The sequence below is a fragment of the Vigna unguiculata genome, chromosome 6 (genome assembly GCF_004118075.2).
Source record: "Vigna unguiculata cultivar IT97K-499-35 chromosome 6, ASM411807v1, whole genome shotgun sequence".
Taxonomy (NCBI): domain Eukaryota; kingdom Viridiplantae; phylum Streptophyta; class Magnoliopsida; order Fabales; family Fabaceae; genus Vigna; species Vigna unguiculata.
In genome coordinates this window covers 20,915,290-20,936,814 of record NC_040284.1, presented here as the reverse complement: position 1 = coordinate 20,936,814, position 21,525 = coordinate 20,915,290, and the positions used below count along the sequence as shown (strand labels likewise).

General features: G+C 27.0%; 1 protein-coding gene across 1 annotated transcript; it reads right to left on the bottom strand.

Annotated features, from left to right (window-relative positions):
• Window positions 1-12,121: 12,121 nt before the first annotated feature.
• Window positions 12,122-14,761, bottom strand: LOC114188975 (probable protein phosphatase 2C 2). Its single transcript, XM_028077664.1, has 4 exons — window positions 14,312-14,761; window positions 13,198-13,536; window positions 12,817-12,996; window positions 12,122-12,689 (listed from the first exon to the last, which is right to left on the bottom strand). The coding sequence occupies exons 1-4, from the start codon at window positions 14,675-14,677 to the stop codon at window positions 12,528-12,530; spliced, it is 1,047 nt and encodes a 348-aa protein (XP_027933465.1). The 5' UTR covers window positions 14,678-14,761; the 3' UTR covers window positions 12,122-12,527.
• Window positions 14,762-21,525: the final 6,764 nt, after the last annotated feature.

Below are 21,525 nucleotides of genomic sequence, written 5' to 3'. Positions count from 1 at the left end.
CATATGAAAACAAACACCTTTGGAAAATACCCAAATATCCCTATTTGTTTCGTTGACACGTGTCCATTTTTATGGTTTTTTTGTCACTTTAACTTCTTCTGAATATGGTCCGTGATGTGCACTGATAGAGTTTGGTATTTTACGGAAAACACCATTTTCAGCATCCTGGGTTATCTGTGATTGTATAGGTATTTAGGTCATTTCCGCTTTCCCGCCTGTTTGTCATTCTCCTCTTTTAACTTCTTTAACCTTTCCTCTTCCCTTCTCGTTCATCTTTCTCCCTCCTACGCACCCTTTCGTCTTCTCTCCCTCCTACGCACCCTTTCGTCTTCTCTCCCTCATAAACACCCTTTCTGCTCCTCCTCCCTCTTAAAAACCCTTTATGCTTCTCCATTTTTTCGATTCAAGAAAAAAAATGAGGTTTTTTGTCATTATTCTCTTTTGACCCTTTTAACTCTTCTCGCTCAGTTAAAGATTCATCTTTTGGGATTCTGGGTCTCTTTCCTCCTAAACCCCCTTCTCGCTCCTCTTTTTTTGGTTCCGAGATTCAACTTTTGTTTTTTCCCAGATTCAACTGTTGAAATTTTTGGATTATTTTTTGGGAACTTTTGGTTTTGAGTTCTTCAGGTTTGGGACTTTTGATTTTTCCCATATTCAACCGTTAAAATTTTTGTGTCAATTTTTTGTGAACTTTTGGTTTTAAATTTTGCAGGTTTGGAGAAACAAGACTTGAAGGTAAGGATTTAATATAATTCAAGAAATTAAATATATCTCACGTCATTAAGATATAATTCAAACGCATTTAAATTTTAGAAAGAATATTTGACTCTAATTGTGGATAGTCTTTGTGAAAATTTCCCAAAAACACAAGTTCAAAGTTTGAACAAGAAGTTAAAATATTTTCAATTTAACAAGTGAAAAGGATGGTTTATCAATTGTTAATAACCTCAAAGCTCGTACAGAAGACATGCAAAAAAAGCATGATGAACGCATGAATTTATAGAACCTAACATAAAAAAATATTACAACTCAAAAATGACAAACTCGTCAAAATCGTATAGAAAAGACAATAAAATACATGAACATATCTAAAACATATGAAAACAAACACCTCTGGAAAATACCCAAATATCCCTATTTGTTTCGCTGACACGTGTCCATTTTTATGGCTTTTTTGTCACTTTAACTTCTTCTGAATATGGTCCGTGATGTGCACTGATAGAGTTTGGTATTTTACGGAAAACACCATTTTCAGCATCCTAGGTTATCTGTGATTGTATAGGTATTTAGGTCATTTCCGCTTTCCCGCCTGTTTGTCATTCTCCTCTTTTAACTTCTTTAACCTTTCCTCTTCCCTTCCCGTTCATCTTTCTCCCTCCTACGCACCCTTTCGTCTTCTCTCCCTCATAAACACCCTTTCTGCTCCTCCTCCCTCTTAAAAACCCTTTCTGCTTCTCCATTTTTTCGATTCCAAGAAAAAAAATGAGGTTTTCGGTCATTATTCTCTTTTGACCCTTTTAACTCTTCTCGCTCAGTTAAAGATCCATCTTTTGGGATTCTGGGTCTCTTTCCTCCTAAACCCCCTTCTTGCTCCTCTTTTTTTGGTTCTAAGATTCAACTTTTGTTTTTTCCCAGATTCAACTGTTGAAATTTTTGGATTATTTTTTGGGAACTTTTGGTTTTGAGTTCTTCAGGTTTGGTACTTTTGATTTTTCCCAGATTCAACCATTAAAATTTTTGTGTTAATTTTTTGCGAACTTTTGGTTTCAAATTTTGCAGGTTTGGAGAAACAAGACTTGGAGGTAAGGATTTAAGGTGGTTTGTAAAAAGGAGTTAAAAAAGATTCGATTTTTAGTCTTTTTCTTCTTTTAATGCTTCAAATGCTTCTAATTTTTTCCTTTTTTTAAACTTTTGTAGGTTACTATTGACAGAGGAGATTGTTGAAGTATTTTTCAAGTTTGGGGCTTTTGTTTTTTTCGAGATTCAACCGAAATTTTTCTGTTAATTGTTTGGGAACTTTTGGTTTTGAATTTTTCAGGTTTAGAGAACCAAGGCTTCGAGGTAAGGATTTAAGGTGATTTGTAAAAGGAAATTAAAAAATATTCGATTTTTAGTCTTTTTGTTTTATTTTTATGCTTCAAATGCTTCTCATCTTCTCCTTTTTTTAAACTTTCATAGTCACCTGTAGTCACTGTTCACAGAGGGGATTGTTGAAGTAATTTTTTTTTTTCTGTTGATGGGAATTTTTGTAAGGTGATTTCCTTTTTGGTAAAATGTTGTTGGTGATTTCAAGTGAAATTTTGCAGCAATTCAAATAAACACCTGCATAGATTGGTTTTGCTCTTCTTGGTAAGCTTGATTTTATTTTTAGGTTTTCTAGGTATTGTTTTCTTATTTGATTTTATTTCATGGTTCATTGGGTTTTTTTTGAAGAATTTCTACATACCAAGAAAGTTGTGATATCGAGGACGAAGACAATAACAGACGTTGGCTCCAATCTTAATGATGCTCGGGATTCTGTTTCCTTTTCTGTTTGTGAGGATTGTGATCTTGATGCAGGAATCTGTTAGGGCATGTTTCTAGGCAATATATATTCTTCTATTACTTTCTTTACACTCTGTGAAAGAACATGTCCCATTTTCAATTATTTTATTTGAAGAAATAATTTTTTCATCCCATGGACATATTGTGGGAGTGATTTATCCCATCTTCGTTTACTGTGGTTATGACATTTTTTTCTACGACTCTCCAACCACAGTAGGTTCTTCTACTTTTCCTTTTCTATTGGTTACCTTTTTTCCTTTCTTTTCTAATTTCCCTTCATTTCGTGTTTGTGTTGAAAATGCCATCTGCCTACTACAAATTGGTTCATACAATGATCTACAAATGTGATGTTTTTGAAAGTTTAATTTTACAGGTTATTATTGTGATTAAACAAAAGGAAACATTTTTTTTGTACAGTTTATTTATTTGTGCTTTACTTTGTTGTTTTTCAATTTTTTGGGCTTTTTCCAAGTTATGCTTTTACAGTTTTTTTTTTTTAATTTTTCTGATGAGTTTTTATGGTGCAAGACTGAATGCAAAATCTTTTGATATTAGTATTCAATGGTTGCTGACCCCGATTAAACAAACAGTACTATTGTTTAATCTTTTATTTATGATATTTATTTTTGTTGTTTAATTTGTTCTTTCATAATATTGACACTATTGAAATTGATACCGGAAGTAATTCAAGTTCTAATTTTAGTCAACATTCTATTCTTTTGATGAGGAGTTTTTATGATTCAAGACTGAATGCAGACTTTATTTTTGTCTTGGGTTTATTGTCTTTTGATTGTTTGAACTTATGAATTCAAATTAAAAAATATTGTTGTATGAAGTAATGTGAGAACAACTAACAAAAAATGTGTAGTTTGTGCTCTTAAAGTAATTTATGCAAATACAATGCCTTCATCATTTCGTTCTTCAAGTTTTTTCTACGACTCTCCAACCACGGTAGGTTCTTCTACTTTCTCTTTTCTATTGGTTACCTTTTTCCTTTCTTCTCTAATTTCCCTTCATTTCATGTTTATTTATTGAAAATGCCATCTGCCTACTATAAATTGGTTCATACAATGATCTACAAATATGACGTTCTTGAAAGTTTAGTTTTACAGATTATTATTGTGATTGAAAAAAAGGTAACTTTTTTTATTTTTTTGTACAGTTTATTTATTGATGCTTTATTATGTTGTTTTTCAATTTTTTGGGTTTTTTCAAAGTTATGCCTTTACAGTTTTTTTTTTTTTCTGATGAGTTTTTATGGTGCAGGACTAAATGCAAAAACTTTTGATGTTGGTATTCAATGGTTGTTGACCCCGATTAAACAAACAGTACTATTGTTTAATATTTTATTTTTGATATTTACTTTTGTGTTTTAATTTGTTCTTTCATAATATTGACACTATTGAAACTGATACTGTAAGTAATTCAAGTTCTAATTTTAGCCAATATTCTATTCTTTTGATGAGGAGTTTTTATGGTTCAAGACTGAATGCAGAAATTATTTTTGTCTTGGGTTTATTGTCTTTTGATTGTTTGAACTTAACAACATTTATGAATTCAAATTAGAAAAACATGGTTGTATGAAGTAATGTGAGAACAACTACCAAAAAAATGTGTAGTTTGTGCTCTTAAAGTAATTTATGCGGATACAATGCCTTCATTATTTCGTTCTTCAAGTTTTTCTACATCTCTCTAACCACGATAGGTTCTTCTATTTTCCCTTTTTTATTGGTTACCTTTTTTATTACTTCTCTAATTTCCCTTCATTTCATGTTTCTGTGTTGAAAATGCCATCTGCCTACTACAAATTGGTTCATACAATGATCTACAAATATGATGTTCTTGAAAGTTTAATTTTACAGATTATTATTGTGATTGAACAAAAGGTAACATTTTTGTTTAGTTTTTTCTGTATAGTTTATTTATTTATGCTTTATTATGTTGTTTTCCATTTTTTTGGGCTTTTTCAAAGTTATGCTTTTACAATTTTTTTATTTTTCTAATGAGTTTTTATGGTGCAGGACTGAATGCAAAAACTTTTGATGTTGGTATTCAATGGTTGCTGACCCCGATTAAACAAACAGTACTATTGTTTAATCTTTTATTTATGATATTTATTTTTGTGGTTTAATTTGTTCTTTCATAATATTGACACTATTGAAACTAATACTGGAAGTAATTCAAGATCTAATTTTAGCCAACATTCTATTCTTTTGATGAGGAGTTTTTATGGTTCAAGACTGAATGCAGAAAATATTGGTGTTGGTATTCAATGGTTTCCAACCCCAATTAAACAAACAATACTATTTTTTAATCATTTATTTATTATATTTATTTTTGTGGTTTAATTTGTTCTTTCATACTATTAACACTATTGAAACTGAAACTGGAAGTAACTCAAGTTCTAATTTTAGTCAATATTCCAGGTTCGTGATCCTTCCCTTATACCAACATTTCAGGTTTTATTACATGGTGAGTCCCAATTTTCGTGTTTTGTTGAATCTGAAGCTGTTGGGGTAAGCAGTTATATAACATAAATATAAATAGTTGGTTTTGCACATATTTAAAAATTTAAAGATATCAAGAAGTGCATTGTAAGTTTTTCTTCAAACTTTATATGATGGGGAACGAAATATATTTTTTATTGCTTTAGTATATTATTATTTTATTATTTCACAGATCAGTATTTATATATGATGGGGAACGACCATAATTAGCACTGCCACGAAGGGATTGGTGAGAAACTTGCCAAAGTTTTTATATGATGAGGAAAAAGGCTTTAGAGGTGAGTATAAGACATTTTTCTTTAAAAGACCAATGTTCAATCTGCTTATTTTCACGATTTTAAGGCTCATATATGAATAGCTTTGTGTATTGCTTTTATTTTCATGGTTTTCATAAGTTAGTACATTATTGGACTCTACAACTATTGTGTGACTTTATTTTTGTCTTGGGTTTATTTTCTTGTGATGGTTTCAACTTAACTACTCAAGCCACCTAACAATATTTTTGAATTCAAATTAAAAACATGGCTGTATGAAGTAATGTGAGAACAACTGACCAAAAAATGTGTAATTTGTGCTCTTAAAGTAATTTATATGGATATTTTAGTTTGTTATCTACTATGTTAGTGATGAGATAATGCAAAAGTTTTGTCAAGTGAGTTGTTGAATGTGGTATCTTCTATGGTGGATGCACATTATCATGTCAAGAGTTTTTTATTGAATTTTTGTATTGTCAAGTAGCAACGCAATATACATTATGGTGTTAATAGTTTCCTTGGTATTATTTAGAGACAATTATTTGAGCTTTGAACATTTTTTATAAACTTTCTCTGAAATGAGTAAAAGATTATTAATGCTTTTTTAACTATTTCATTTTATATTTTATTTGTTAGGCATTGCAGAGTTATGAAGCTAGATTTATCTCAAAGAGGGCAATTTTATTTTTCGATAAAACCAATGGTTGCAAAATCATGGTTTGGTAGTATGTGGAAAGCTCATCGGAAGCATGATGCTAATTCTAATAAGGTTGTATAAAAGTATAAGCTTGATGTCAAAGTAGTTAATTTATGGAAGTCTTTGCATAATAAATGGATTCTTAATTTATGGTACCAATTCCTAACTTATTAGTGAAATCGTATCACAGATTAAAACCAACATCATTTTCAGATAGAAGTATTATTAGATATGAGCTTGATAAATGTTAGGGTATTATTGGATACATAAGCGTCATATTGAATAATATTAGATACTCAGTTGACTACATAAGTGGCTTGATCTTTTAACTGCTAGCTTTTAGGAGAGAATTTTTCAAACACAACAAAACTTATCAATTAATGTAAGTATACAACAGTATTGTATATACTTTGTGGATATTTTAAGAATTAACCTTAAAATTGTTTTTAATAAAACATATGTGTTTTTACTTTAATATTTGTGATAACATTGTACAGTAAGAACAAAGAAAAGTGTGATGTTCCTGCTGCTGAAAATTCGGCTGATGCAATGGAGTAAAATTTTAATGTTCTACATACTTTGAAGGGTGGATCGTAAAAGAGGTTAATGCGTGATGGTATTTGTAACCCTGAGTGTTTGATATGCATTTTTTTTATTTAATGACCTTTAACTTTTAATGAAAAGTGAAGCAAAAATTTATAGAAAAGGAAATGATCTACTCCTAACAACATGATACGCAAGGAAATCTAAAATCAAGTCTGATATATATGGTTTTTAAAAGATATTGATAATATTGTGTATTTTATGTGATTATCAATATAATTGACAAATATTTGATATTTTCAAATTTTCTTTTCAATGTAAAATAGATTTTTAGTTTATCCAAATCAATCGATTTTACTATTATGACGGGTAACTTGTAGTGAGCGCGATGTCATTTTTTAATTAATATAATAATGCAGATATTACATTTGTTGATATTTACATATGTTTCTATTTAAAAATTTTAACACAATCTCATGTTGTTTTTATTTTCTACGGGACCATATTTTAATTATGTGCATATTTTTTTAATGATTATATATTATTTAAATTAATAGTAGTAATAGTATTAGTAACATTATTATTATTGAAATTATTATTATTGGTAGTAGTAATGTTAGTACTATTATTATTATTAACCTTAGCATTGACATTAACATTATTATTATTAGGATTAACATTGATATTAAATTTACTATTATTATTATTATTATTAGTTTAAGCATTTTTATAAGTCGTCACTTTGAATTGAGATGAGAGTTCAACTTTTAACTTAAACTTTGTATGTGGCAGTTACTTTTTTAACGTCAATCTCATGATGTATTTATTTTGTATAGTACCAGATTACAAAATATGCCTATATTTTACTTTAACAATAACCAGTGCACATACATTTAATTTTAATATAATATACATGTATTTATTTCTAGTTATGTTTTTATTTAAAAAAAATTAACAAATGTCATGTTGTACTTATTTTGTACAATACCATATTACACAATATACTTTCATCTTATTTTAACAACGACTTGCATGCATATTTTATTTTAATATAATATATAACTCAAAACTATAGTTGTAAATTTTAACCATGTAACAATATTATTTTATTACATATTACTAATTGATTAGTGTTAGTATTATGATTTAAAACAAACAAATTCATATCTAATTACTATTTTTTAATCTTATCATTATTATTATGATAATCTATTATTATTATTAATATAAAAATAAATATATTAATTATATAAATAAATAATTATTTAAATATAACAATAATTATTAAAAAATTTAATCAATATAAAAAAACAACAACAAAAGAACGACCCGTGCGTATATTAAAAAAAAACTACGTCAAAAGGTTGAAATCATGTTTTTGTCTTTGATAAAAGATTTCCACAATTCCAAAAAATTGAAATACTAGTAATTGAATTACTTGTAATTCAATTGTTTTAATTTTTAAATAATTTATTTGGATCAAATAATTAAAATATATTAAATTTTAATTTTTTTATAAAACAATTTAATTTATATTTTACATCAAAGTCAACTCTATTTTTGAGTTTAACTTAATCTAGTTTGACTTTCAATTTAATAAAACTTGTTTTATTTTTTGGTTCAAGTTAATCTTTGACCCGGTTCGAACGGGTTCATCTTTGGATCCAAACTGAGCTATCCAGCTCAATCTTTGAATCAGGCTAGTTTAGTTCAACTTTCGACTCGAACCGACCTAACTCAACCTTTGACCCAAATCCAACTCGACTCAAATTTTTGGACTTATAGACTTTTATTCTAATCAATGAGCAATTTCATAACTTAGAAAATTTCAATTTTTTTTTTGGAATTTTAATGTAAGATTTTATATCTTATATGTTATTGATTTTTGTCCTTAATGTTGTTACATATTCATCACTTTAATATGATTTGGGATTTAGATATTGATGGAAAAACATTTTTTGAATCAAGATTTGAAATGAATTATATATGATGTAACTCACTAAGAATATTTATTACCTAGATCCTTAGTTTGAAAATAGTTTTCTTGTTGAATGTGAAAGGATTTAATATTTTTTTAGAAAAGCTTAAATACTAACTTTTTGAATGTACAAGGATTTAATATTTTTCATCTCATTCTCAGTTTAATTTTTTTAAATGTCTAATTTTTAAAAAATATTTATATAAACGTTTTTGGCTAATAGATTTTTTAAATCTCTATATATAATCAAAAAAAATTATTTTTATATGTTTTTCAACAATTAAATTAATTATTTTTTTTATTTTTCAAAACTCATTATGTCTTTTTGTTTTATATGAAAATTATTTTTTTATTTAAATATTTTTTTTAGTAATTTGGTTTTTAAAACTATAAATGTAAATTTTATTTATTGTATATATATATATATATATATATGAATATTTAAAATATATAATAACATTTAATATTTAAATTTTATTTAGTTAATGAAATTACTAAAAATATTTATCAAAAAATAATGAATTTAAAACTAATATTTTTTAGGAAAATAAAAATCATACATGTAAAGTGCGACTTCCTTAATAGTTAAAAATAAAAATAAACTTGTTTGAAAATAATAAAAATTGAAGTCATTTTTTAAGGCGTGACTTCTCTTTCAAGTTGTGTTTTTAAAACATGATTTCTCTTTAAAATCATGTTTTTGATATATAACTTACTTATTTGTGTAATTATTTAAAATCTACCCATTTTAATAAATTTTAATTAAAATTACACTAATATTGTAAAAAAAATAAGCAGGATTACAGAAGAGTATAATGACTGAAAACTAACTATATAATCTTTTCAAATATGATTTTTTTCAAACTGTTCTTATCTTATCTTGTATTCTATCAATTTTAATCGCTTTCATTGAGATCAATAATAACCTATTGTGAATACATTATATGGATAGTTTATTTTGCTAAATTAATAATTTATCTACATATCTTCATTCAATTATAAATAACTTATTATTATTAATCAAGTATATAATAATTATTTGAAGATAATATTTAACAAATCCACACACAAAAAAGCTATTATAAAAACATTTTCAGAATAGAAAACTGATTTCACCTTTTCAATCTAAACTTCGTTAGCAAAATAACAATACTCGATATTACTATAATATATACAAAATAAAAAAATAATATTCAATTAAACAACTATGTTTTGCCATACTCAAAGTTGATAAGGTTTATCAGATAATTAATTTAACAAGTTTTTGGTGAAAAAGCTAAATTAAGAATTTAATTCAACCCTTGTGTATTCTTTTACTAAAGAACAAAGGAAATGTGAGAAACCTATTCATAAGACGATGTGTAAAATTAAACCAAGTTGATGGGGCACGCTTAGATTAGACAGAAACAATATAGTACAAGACTACATGCACTAAGATTATCACAACAAATGTTGGTTGTGATTGGAGAGTTTGTGTTTGTTGCATGTACATTCGTCTCTTTAAAAATATCATTTGCTCAAGAATCAACTCATCACCACACAAAATTTTGTTTTCAGCTTTATAACACAAGTTGCATTGCACCCAAAAGAAAAGTGGTAGAAAAAAGTGATAGATAGATAACATGTGCAAACTTATTCAAACCCTAACTTTTTTCTACCACTTCCTTCTCCTATCAACCTCAAGTCAAACCATACCAAATATCATATTCTCATCATCACTTCATCATTGTCCACTACTTTTTTATTTCAAAAATAAATATAAATATATTTTGGTCTCTAAATTTAGACATAAAATTAAAATTCATATATCAAACTTTGATATATTTTGGTCCCAAACTTTAAAAATGAATGAATATTTTCTTTTTAACCCAAAACAATATTAACTTTTGTTAAGTGTTAACTGATATTTCAGCCTGACATTTAAATTGTTTACAAAATTTATTACATTTAATCTCAAATGTTAACCTAGAACATCGTTTAACACGTAAAAGAAAAAATAACATTGTTAGGTTAAAATGATAATATCTATTCATTTTAAATGTTTGAGATAAAAATATATCAAAATTTATAATAAAAACGGATTCCAATTTATTGTCCAAGTTGAGGGACTAAAAATACATTTAAAAAAATAACTTACTTATATCTCTTATTCAAAGTTCTAAACTAATTTCTTAAAATATTGAAATTGTACTTAAAAACTTGAGTTCATTCGATATAAATATAAATGATTACTAGTCATGTATTTAAAAATTATGTTACTAAATATTTTAATTATTTTTAAATATTCATAAATATCCGTTGATATTAAAATTTGTTTACAGATATTCATGTAATAAATAACCACAAGATATGAGAACAGATAAATAGGGTACAAGAGAGTTATTACCTCGTATTCTACTGTTCTTTTAACATCCCTAGTGAATTATATATATATATATATATATATATATATATATATATATATATTATTGTTTAACAGTAAAAGTAAAATAATTTATTTTTCTAAAAGATAAGTTGGATAAAAATATAACTCACATTTGCGCAACTTGCTTAAGTACGATAGAATACGGAATCAAATAGAAATAGCTCACAGATTCCCTTTTATCATATTTTATCACTTCTTATTCAAATATGAATGAGTGGTTGTCGTATACAAAAGTGAGTGCATGGTGAGCAACCCATACGCAATATTCTTTATTCGGTGTGGACATTTTCTATGCTTCTAAACGCCACCAAACTTGGTCAATTCCTTTACAAAACGGTGATGATTTATAAATGGTTCTAAACAATCGCGTTCCCACCACTTCGAATCACTTTTTACAACTATTCTTTTCTCATCATTTTCTTTGCATTTTTAACGTACCCAAACAAAACAATAACTGTATATGTGTGTATCGCATTGTTTCATATTTTCAACGCTTTACGAAGTCAACTCCTACGTGGGAGAGGGAAAGTATGATAAAAGTCAAAAGATGAGATGACAAGCCATTTGTGATGTAAATTTCACAATTCCATAATTCCAATCTCATCATCAAAAACATGGGAAGACTTTGGAACTTTCAAAAACCAAAAATATAAAACACTTTCATGTAGCATTTAGCTTTAGAATGATTTTCATATACTAAATTATGTACCTAGTTACTTTTGTTAACCAACACTTTTTACGATTCTAGAAGTATATCGAGTCAATGTTATGCCCTACAACTAAATAATCAAAGTTAAATGACATTAAGAGAAATAATGTAATAATTTTCTTATGAATACTTTTACAATGGAAAAAAAACTAGAGAACGGAGAATTGAAATTATTGAATAAAATGATTTTTTTTTTGTTTTATTTAACCATATTTTAAACAATTTAAATAATAAAAATTATATACAGTTCATCACTGTCTTTTATATATATAAACAAGACCATTTTCACAAGAGATGGGGAATCATGTGATTTAAAAACCAATCAAGGTATAAATTACACACAAAAAAAAACTACATTAATAAGAAGTGTAAAAATCATCAACTCCTATAAACACAGCTTCAATATTCATAGTTAGGTAAACAAATAGGATCACTTGGTTTTGCTGTTAATTGCTCTCTGAACTATTGTTTTCGATTATGCATTCTACGTACCCAGAAAGAACAGTAAAACTTCAAGTATATAAACATGAATTGTACAAAGATGTGACATAAATGATATACATAACATAATTTGCAGATAGAATCGGATACAAGTTATACCCTTTTATACACTCAAAAAGACGTTCATTGCTCGAAGATCATTCTACCAAAAAATTTCTAAAAGTTAGTGCTAATATCTTCAACGAACTCTGCCATTCGTCGGATATATACAGATTAGTCTCTTACTTTGAGGTTACCAACTTCAACCCTGTAACCTTAATGATCACATTCATCATCTTCTGAGTGTTGAAGGCTAAGAATGAAGAACTAATTAACTAAGGTGGAGTCCCTCGTACCCTCCCAAAACCTTCTTCTTGTAGCATTGAGACTTCAAACATAGTTTTGCAACTTGATGATCATAACACTTATATCATCCACAGAACCTCGCGACACAGATAAATCTACGAGCTTCTTACAGGCCTGCAAAGGTTGTTGTCTGTTGTTACCTACACAAAAAGGACCAGCAATATCCACTGCTTCCTGATTGCTAACCTGATCAAACAAAGTTTAATCTGTTAATAGTTGAGTAATGTACAGTATCATGCAATGCATGATGCAAAAATTATCAAAATGAAATCACTTCATTAACTCAATTAAGTCCTATATTGTGTGTGTATACCTTTTCCCATAAGCCATCTGAAGCTAAGATCAACAAGTCATGCAGAGGTTCAATTTTAAGAACTTTGGTCTCAGGTTCTGCTATCACCCATTGTTTCAGGTTCCTATCTCCAATTCCCCTAGAAACAGCCAATGACCCTTGGATCCTCCACACACCACGGCACACATCAACATAGCCACCCTATTTAAATCAACAAATTCATGTCAAATGAAGAACTTAAAAGAGGGTAAGTTATATATCAGACGATGTTAGACCATCGCATGTTCACAGTTCAGACCATTCAATACATGTTAAAAAGTTAAAATTTTCAATTTATAATGATTGGAACACGTTTGGAAGACAAATTGTAATAGGGATTCACTTGGTTATTTAATCAAATACCTGAGTTTCAATTCTGTCCCTTTCATCTTCCCTTGAAGGCCTGTGATCAGATGTGAGGGCTTCTGCTACCCCTCCTCTGCTAATCACAGCACGACAATCCCCAACGTTAGACACGACAAGGTTGCCATTCCATATCAATGCTGTCACACAGCAAGAGCCACCATGAAGATCCTCCTTCAAGAATTCAGAATCTGTGTTGAGGTAGCCATGTTTCACTGCCTCCTCAATGTCACTTTCATCTCTTCTAACCACCTCATCCATCACATTCTTCTCTAAGTTATGTGCAGCGAATTCCGAAGCTTTTGTGCCCCCATGCCCATCGAATATGCCGAAGAAAGCCTAAACAAACAACAACAAAAAAAAACTCCATGTTAGAACTCTTTGCTTGCACTTGCATCCATTCTGACCATTAAAGCATATATATCAAACAAAATTCACTTCAAACAAATTCACGATTAATGACAAACATTTAGGTTAAAACAATTTTCTAAACTGTTTGAACAATTCAAATAGATTTTTAAACTGAAGTTGCTATTGCCAAATTTTCTGAAAGAACTTAACTATTATTAAATTTGATGGTTGTTATATAACTATAACATGATTATAAAAAAATTAATGAAAATAATTTATAAGTTATCATAAAATATAACAATTTTAAGAACCCTACGATTTAATTAAAAAATATCATATTTTATGTTTGAATGAATTTTTTATCATAAAAACTTTTAGGAGAGAAGAATATATAAAAAAGGATTGAGATTAGTTTCTTTATAGCTCAAAATTGATTTATATATAAAAATTTTAGAGAAGAATTTCATATACTTTCTCTAACTTTTAAATTTTTAATTATGAAAAAATATTAATTTTAACATATAAAAATTGTTTTTTTTTTATTCTTATGAACTAATTTGCCAACATCCTAATTTGAGCATTTATAGTATTCTAAAAGTTTTATCGATAAATCCTTTTACGTTAAACTTAGTGAGAAAACAACCATTTCCGTCACCAAATTTTTCTTCTGAGTTATTGATTTTCTGAAGTGATTCTAATGTCAATGCCAAACAAACGCGCCAAAATCTTAGAAGAAATCGAAGAAAACTTGATTCTAAGTTACCTGCTTGGGTTCACCGCGAAGATCAACGGCAGCGGAGTAACGGTCCTCCATGTGGGGCCTCCTTCCTCGTCTGCAGAAGACAGAAAACCCGCTTCCGTCGACCTCGACGACGGCGTCCATGGCCGGAGACGGCGCCGGCGCCGTGGAGAGCGTGAATGCGAGAGAAGCGACGGGAATGTCGAGTTTTGCAGGTCTTCTTCGCTTCAACTGGGGAGAGGAAGGTGGAGAGGAGCAAGAGGGTGTGGGGGAGGGAATGGGAAGAGAAAGCATGAGAGGTTCTGCCATGGAAGAAGAGTTATTGTTGTTGGTGTTGTTGTTAAACAGAGAGAAAACGGGGGAATTAGGAACTGCCACGAAACAAGACATGTTGCGATAACAACGTTGGTACTGTGCAGATTCTTGTTTTTGTTCTTGTTCCTGTTCTTAAGAGAAAACTGTGTTTGAATTTTGTTTGGGTTAACATGAGGGAGAGAGAGAGAGAGAAAGGACAGAGGGTATTTAAAGAAGAGTATGTGTCTGCCTTGAAGATGGGTCAAAGGAGGACTTTCTTCATCATTCAATCTTTTGTTTCTATTATTACTAATATTCTTCTTATGTAATTACACCTTTTAAATGGTCATTTTTAGGATTAAATTTATTTTTAGTTTGACTAAGAAAAAAATATTTTTAGTAGTACTTGATTTTAAATTCTTTTTTTTTATTTTGTTACCATGTGAGATTTGTTATTTATCTTATAATTAATAAAATTAAAGATTAAAAATAAAAAAAACGACTTCAGACTTTTGAAGAATGACTATAAAATAATATAAAATAATCTAATAGTTTTAAGGAAAATGAATAAGTTTAGATTTTAGAAAAATAAATAATTAAATATTAGACCCGTTTATCATTACAAATTCTTTAAGAAATAATAATTTATTTTTAGAGAATAATCACTTTAAATTTTTCGGATGTATGCATCAGGTTTTTAAAATAATAAAAAATTAAAGAAAAAAAAAACTTGTCAGACCAGAATCAAAAAGCTGCGCTAAATACTTTCATGAAATCTAATCAACCTTTGAAAAAAAACTGATTTTCATGATTGTAAAAAGGCACAATTCATATTGTAGTACACTTTCAAATTATCTAAAACAAAATTACTATATAAAAAAAAAAGCCTTTTTTTTAATCTTAAACAAACTGTCCTAAATCAAAAACTCATTTTATAAGAGCTAAAGATGGTAATACATTTAAACCCTATCTTAATTATTGAATATAAAATGTATTAAATATTGTGGAGAAAAAAGAGTTATGGTGATTAAGAATGGTCAAATGTTAATGTTAAAAGGTTCTTTGATGTTTGACACTTTGACCACATCTTTTTGGTGGCACCAATGGTTTAACCATCGTTCCATTTTGTATGGCCGGTTTTCTAGATTTTTTGATTCATCACAATACAACACAACATCCTACGATGGACCCCTTCTTATTTATGTTCTGCTGTCAAAGTCGGCGATTAATTCCATCACACTAATCTTCTAAGAAAATAATAATAATAATAATAATATATTCACCATTTAATTAAAGTTTCCCAGCTAAAAAATAAATAAATAATTCAAAAGTAATTTTCTATTTTCATGGGAATGAGTTATTTAAGCAAACTCTTTTGCCATTTTAACTGTCACTGTTCAAATTTAAAAAGAAAAAAAAATCAGTGTAAGAAAAAACATTCCAAAAAAAGTATAGATGGTAAATTAAGGCAAGAATTCGTCAAAAATTCGAGAGATATAATATAGTTAATAAAATAAGAAGAACTCTCTGAATGATTGCAGATTAACCGGCATCAAAATGTGTGAACAATTAAACGTTGACTGAAACAAGTGACAATTTCTGTCGAGATAAAAAAATAGAGGATAAGAATGCATAATTATAGAATTGTGTTGAATGTGTATTATTATTAATAATAGAGCACTTTTTATTTATTTTTTGTATATTGGAGATTTGACTTAAGCAGTGCCTTGTTTGGGGTTGGTGCCTGTTGGCAAGGTCAATTCCGATTTTATTGTGCCGGCCACTGACGTGGACATTTTCCAACGTAAAAGTTTTGAATTCTGCTTTTGGGTATGAAACATTCTTAACTCAGTGATCGATTCCCGAACGTTAACGTCAGAAATGAGAAGCCTAAAAGGTAGCTAACTCATTCGTCACTTCTATCACTGATTTTGCTTAATGTGTTGGTTTCTTTGACTGGGTTATAATTGTTTATGAAAAAGTCATTCATCTATAACTATATATAAAGGGGATTCCCTCTTTTGTGTCCACATTTCATAATTCCAACTTTACCCTTTATAATTTAATTATTTATTAAATTTTTAAAATTTAACGGTTACTTTTACAAGTTTTTATAAAATTATTTACTTATCTCCTTTTTCTTTTTTTCTTTTACTATTCATCAACAGTTATTTTTCTCTTATTTTCTCCGTACATTTTATTTTATTTTTTATAAATATACTTTTATTTTGTTATTTTGTTTATTAAATTAATAACATTACAATATCATCAATTATTAATATAATTCAAAAAATGCGTACACACAGGCGCGATAGCGCCTGTGTTTACACTAGTGTTTATATTAAGTAAAATGATTTTTTAATACTAAATTTTGATAATTCTTTTATAATTTTAGATAATATTTTTTAAATAATTTTTTATTATTTTTTAATATTTTAAAATTACTTAAGAAATAATATTTTATTTATAAAATAATTGTTAAAATTTAGTAATTAAAATATCGTTATATTTGAATTAAGTGTGGGGTTTGTACTTTATAGCTGCGTGGAATGAGCTTGCTTAAGCATGTGTGGAGTAAGTAAAAACGCAGCCGCTTTTAATGTTATTCCAAACCCATTTTCGAACTTTTCAGCATAGTTCACATCATTTTCATTAACAAGTTAATTATATTAGATGTTTTGTTATATACTATGAGACAGTTAGTTAACTACAAATTGTTTTATTTTTTTATTTTTATTTGTTTCAGTGTGCGACTTTTCAATTAGAGTAAGAGGTGGAATATCATAAATATTTAAATGTCTCTTTTTTTTATTTAAATTTGTGTTATGAGAAAAAGTAAGAATTGGGTGGTGTTCCAATGGTTTTATCAAACTGGTATAGTTCTCATTTAAATTTAATTAAATGAAAATTTATTAAGATGGATAAGTTGTAAGTTAACAGTAAAACCTTTTGCAATACTCTAAAACATTATGGTATCAATTATACTACGAAATCATAAAAGAATTTTTACAAAGATTATATCGAAGCAAAATACAACATAAACTTTCACAATATATATAAAATTTAAAATAAAATTTATATTTTTGTCTAAACATTGATTCTATGATGTTGTACTTTTATTTGTTTTTGTATATAGTATAGTGATCATAGGTCACACACCACATAAACACATGTAAAGGTAAACCACTAAAATTAAAACATATTACATATAATATTATCGTATCAACTCAAATCAAGAATTCACATCAAATCAAATCAAATGTCTATCAATAAGACAATTTTTTTTGGCTCATTCATGGCTCATTCAAAATATAGATTTAACTCTACTTTTTATAGAATTAGTGCTCTATAAAAAAAATTATTTTTATTTTTTTACTTTTATAGAAGTTGTATATGTAAAGTATGGCTTTTATTTTATTTTATTTTTCTAATTTTATTTGTCTTTTTTGAAAATAATTAATTCAATATAATAAATATTCGAATATTTTGTTTTCAGTAAAATAAAAAAATTATATAGTTTAAATACAAAAAAATGATTTTATTAATTTTGTTTTGAATTTTATTAATAATTTAGGCAATTGAAGTGTGTACTAATTATTACATTTATTAAATAAAAAATTAAGTTATTATGAAATTAAATTGAAAAAAAAAGTATTTTACCTTCAATTTTCCTTTTGTCATTTGTAATTTAAAATTTGTAGTGGTTGTTTGGTAGGTGAGAATTTAGTAAAATAAGTGGTGTTTGGATATCATATTATTGCACGCGAAAATAATGAAACAACTAAACCTGAAAGCAGCATATAGTGGAAAATAGAACCACATATATTATATAGTTTGGTGAAAACTTCAAAAACAAGTAATAATAACATCATGCAGTAATGAAAAATACTCATAATTAATTTGATTTGAGATAATAGAGAACTGTGATTAAATTTGAATGAAGAATAAGAAGAATTCTCAATCAAAATTAAATAGTTAGTAGAATTGAAAAGAGGTTTTGAAGGGGCTAATGTATGTGACTAGAGAAGGTCAATTAATTTAGCTACGTTCTTCATCTTCTACTCCTTCTTTCTTCAAACTTCTTTTCAAAACTCAAAATTTTATATCAACTTGTTTCAAAAAAACACCTTTTTTTTTATAAATTTAAAAGTGAAGTGTTTTTATGTTTTAAACTTTGATTTTACCAATTCACACTCTCTTATTAATTATCTATACCCTCTTTTTTCTGTATGATATTCTTCTTTGTCAAAAAAGCAGTTTCTTAACAAAATATTTTGATTTTCATTAGGCTCAATTACTCTGAGCATTAAGAAAATTGTACTTTTAGTAAAATAATTTTTACATGACTAGTTTTATCTATCTTTCAATTATAAATCGTTTTTTGAACGTGAATATATATGTTTATTAATATTCCATATGACAATCTTTTTAATAATTTAAGACTAATAAAATTTAAAATTGCAATAGCTTATGTTAAATGATTTTAACCAGTATCTTTGTTGTATCGGTACTTCAACTTAGGTCACGTATCCGTGTTCGACATGTATCGTGTTTAATTATTTACCGATACTTATCAATGAAATATCTAATTTATAAAGTCGTAGTACAATACAATGAAATCTTTGAATAGTGACCAATTTTAGTGAAAAAATAATTAGTCATTGTATAGTGACCAAATTGAGAACCAAAATAGTTCAAAAAAATTATAATTGGTCTCTAAATTGATAATTGAAATAGTTTCAATTATGAATTGGTTTTTAAATTGGTCACTAACATTAGCTATCAGGTTTTGGCTACCAAAATAATTGGTCTCTAATTAGAAAATTTGGATTCACACATTAGTAATCATATATTTATTTGTTTGTAAGAAAGAATTATTATACACTTTTCAATATTCATATATCACGTATCTATCACGTATCGTATCCTATTATTTTAAAAATAAACGTATCAACGTATTGGACATGTGTCGTATCCAATACACATATCATTTTGTGCATCATAAACCAGTATCCTATTATATTTTCTTATGAGAGTTTGCTCCTTGCTATTAAGAAGATGAGTAATTCCTTTATTATTTTCTCCATTGTTTTAATGATTGTGCATATATAATTGAAGAAGCATTCTCTAAAATTTGTTGGTATTGCTACTCTTGAGTTTTGTTCTTACATAAACCCTCTTTCATTCAAAACCATTCCACCACATCAATGAAATTCAAAAGCTAAATTACCAAAATTATGTATAAAATTATTTGTCACAATGTGAGGATTTCTCACCAAAATTACAATAATCAAAAGCTTGACCCACAATTTCTAGCATGTAATTAAATGTTCTCATCAATTAAAAAGTTAGAAATTTCTTGTTAAAACTATTTATGAAAATTCATTAAAGACTTTACCAATGATTAATTAACATACATTAAAAAAATCTGATTAATCATTTTTAATGATTTTTTTCCCAATTACTTTTTATCCACACTAAAACTTACTATGATTATACCTTCTTTTATTTACAGTTATTTTTAATTAGACATTAATATATGAATTACTTAGAGTTTTCAGTACAAAAACACACACGCACACATAAATTTTACCGTGTAATTAAATAAAAAAGATTGAGATTCCTAATTTTTATTTATTTAATCAGATCGAGCATGTTGTTTATTAGAGCAAGAACAGTTCAACGAACAATATTTGGGATCACGGCCCCATGGATGTGAATTTCTCTGACTTTTGAAATTTATTTCATAATGTAAATTAAAATTATTATTTATATTTATATAAGTAGACATTTGACTGCAAAATTAATAATTATTATTTTGCAAAAATATTTTAAGCTTTTACAGTTTTCTTTCATAACATATTAAAGATTATAAATAATTTGATTTGTAAGTATAAAACATTGTTAATAAAAAAAATTATTAACCTTTTAAATTTATTTTACTAAAATTAATTTAAAGAAAATTATATTTCTCATTAACATTTTCAAATAAGAAAATCTTACAAACATTATATATAAAATTAACACTATAAGAAAATCACTAAATATCAACTATTTTTAGAGAAAATAATAATAATTAGTATTTATAATGACTAATTTAAATATTAATTTATAAATTATAAATTATTAATATTTGAAGTAGTTTTTATCATAAATACAAAATTATAATTGATTTGTGAATTAAAATCTAAATTGGTTTCTAATATTAATTATCAAGATATTTATATTAATTTTTAATCCATTTTAGAGACTAATTCTTTAATAGTAATATTAGAGATCAATTTAGATTCTAATTTACAAGTCAATTATAATTATTTATAATAGAGATTATTTTAGATATAAATAATTAATTTATAAATTGATATATAAATTAGTTATTACAGTGAATAATAATTTTTTTATCTTTAAAATTAGTTAATGTTTAATGATTTTCTTATAGTGTAACATCTTAAAATTTGAACACACCTACGAATATTTTTTTTTGTTAACATTATTTTTTTAAGAATTTCCATATTAATACCAAACCATACAATTATTTCTTTAATGATTATTGATATAAGAGACAATTCAATAAGTAGCATAATTTGTTATAATTTAGTACTACGTTTTTGTAACGTATTAATAAATAGGTGATATAATAAGCATCTAAAAAAATTATAATTGAATGTTTGTATTAGTTACGTACAAGTTATAAGAAAAATCTACATAGTAAAGACGATAAGCCTCACATTAGATTTAATGAAGATGATTTTTAAAATATAATAAAGGTAAAAAAAATAATGTAAAAATAATGAATTTTGTAGAAGTAATGGAGTTAAAAAAAAAGAAAGTAAATTAGAGCTGTCAAAATAGGTTAGAATCCCACGAATCAAATCGGCCCACCATGGGTTTGGTTCAGGTTGGTTTGAAATTTTTTTACAAATTATTATACGGGTTGATTTTTG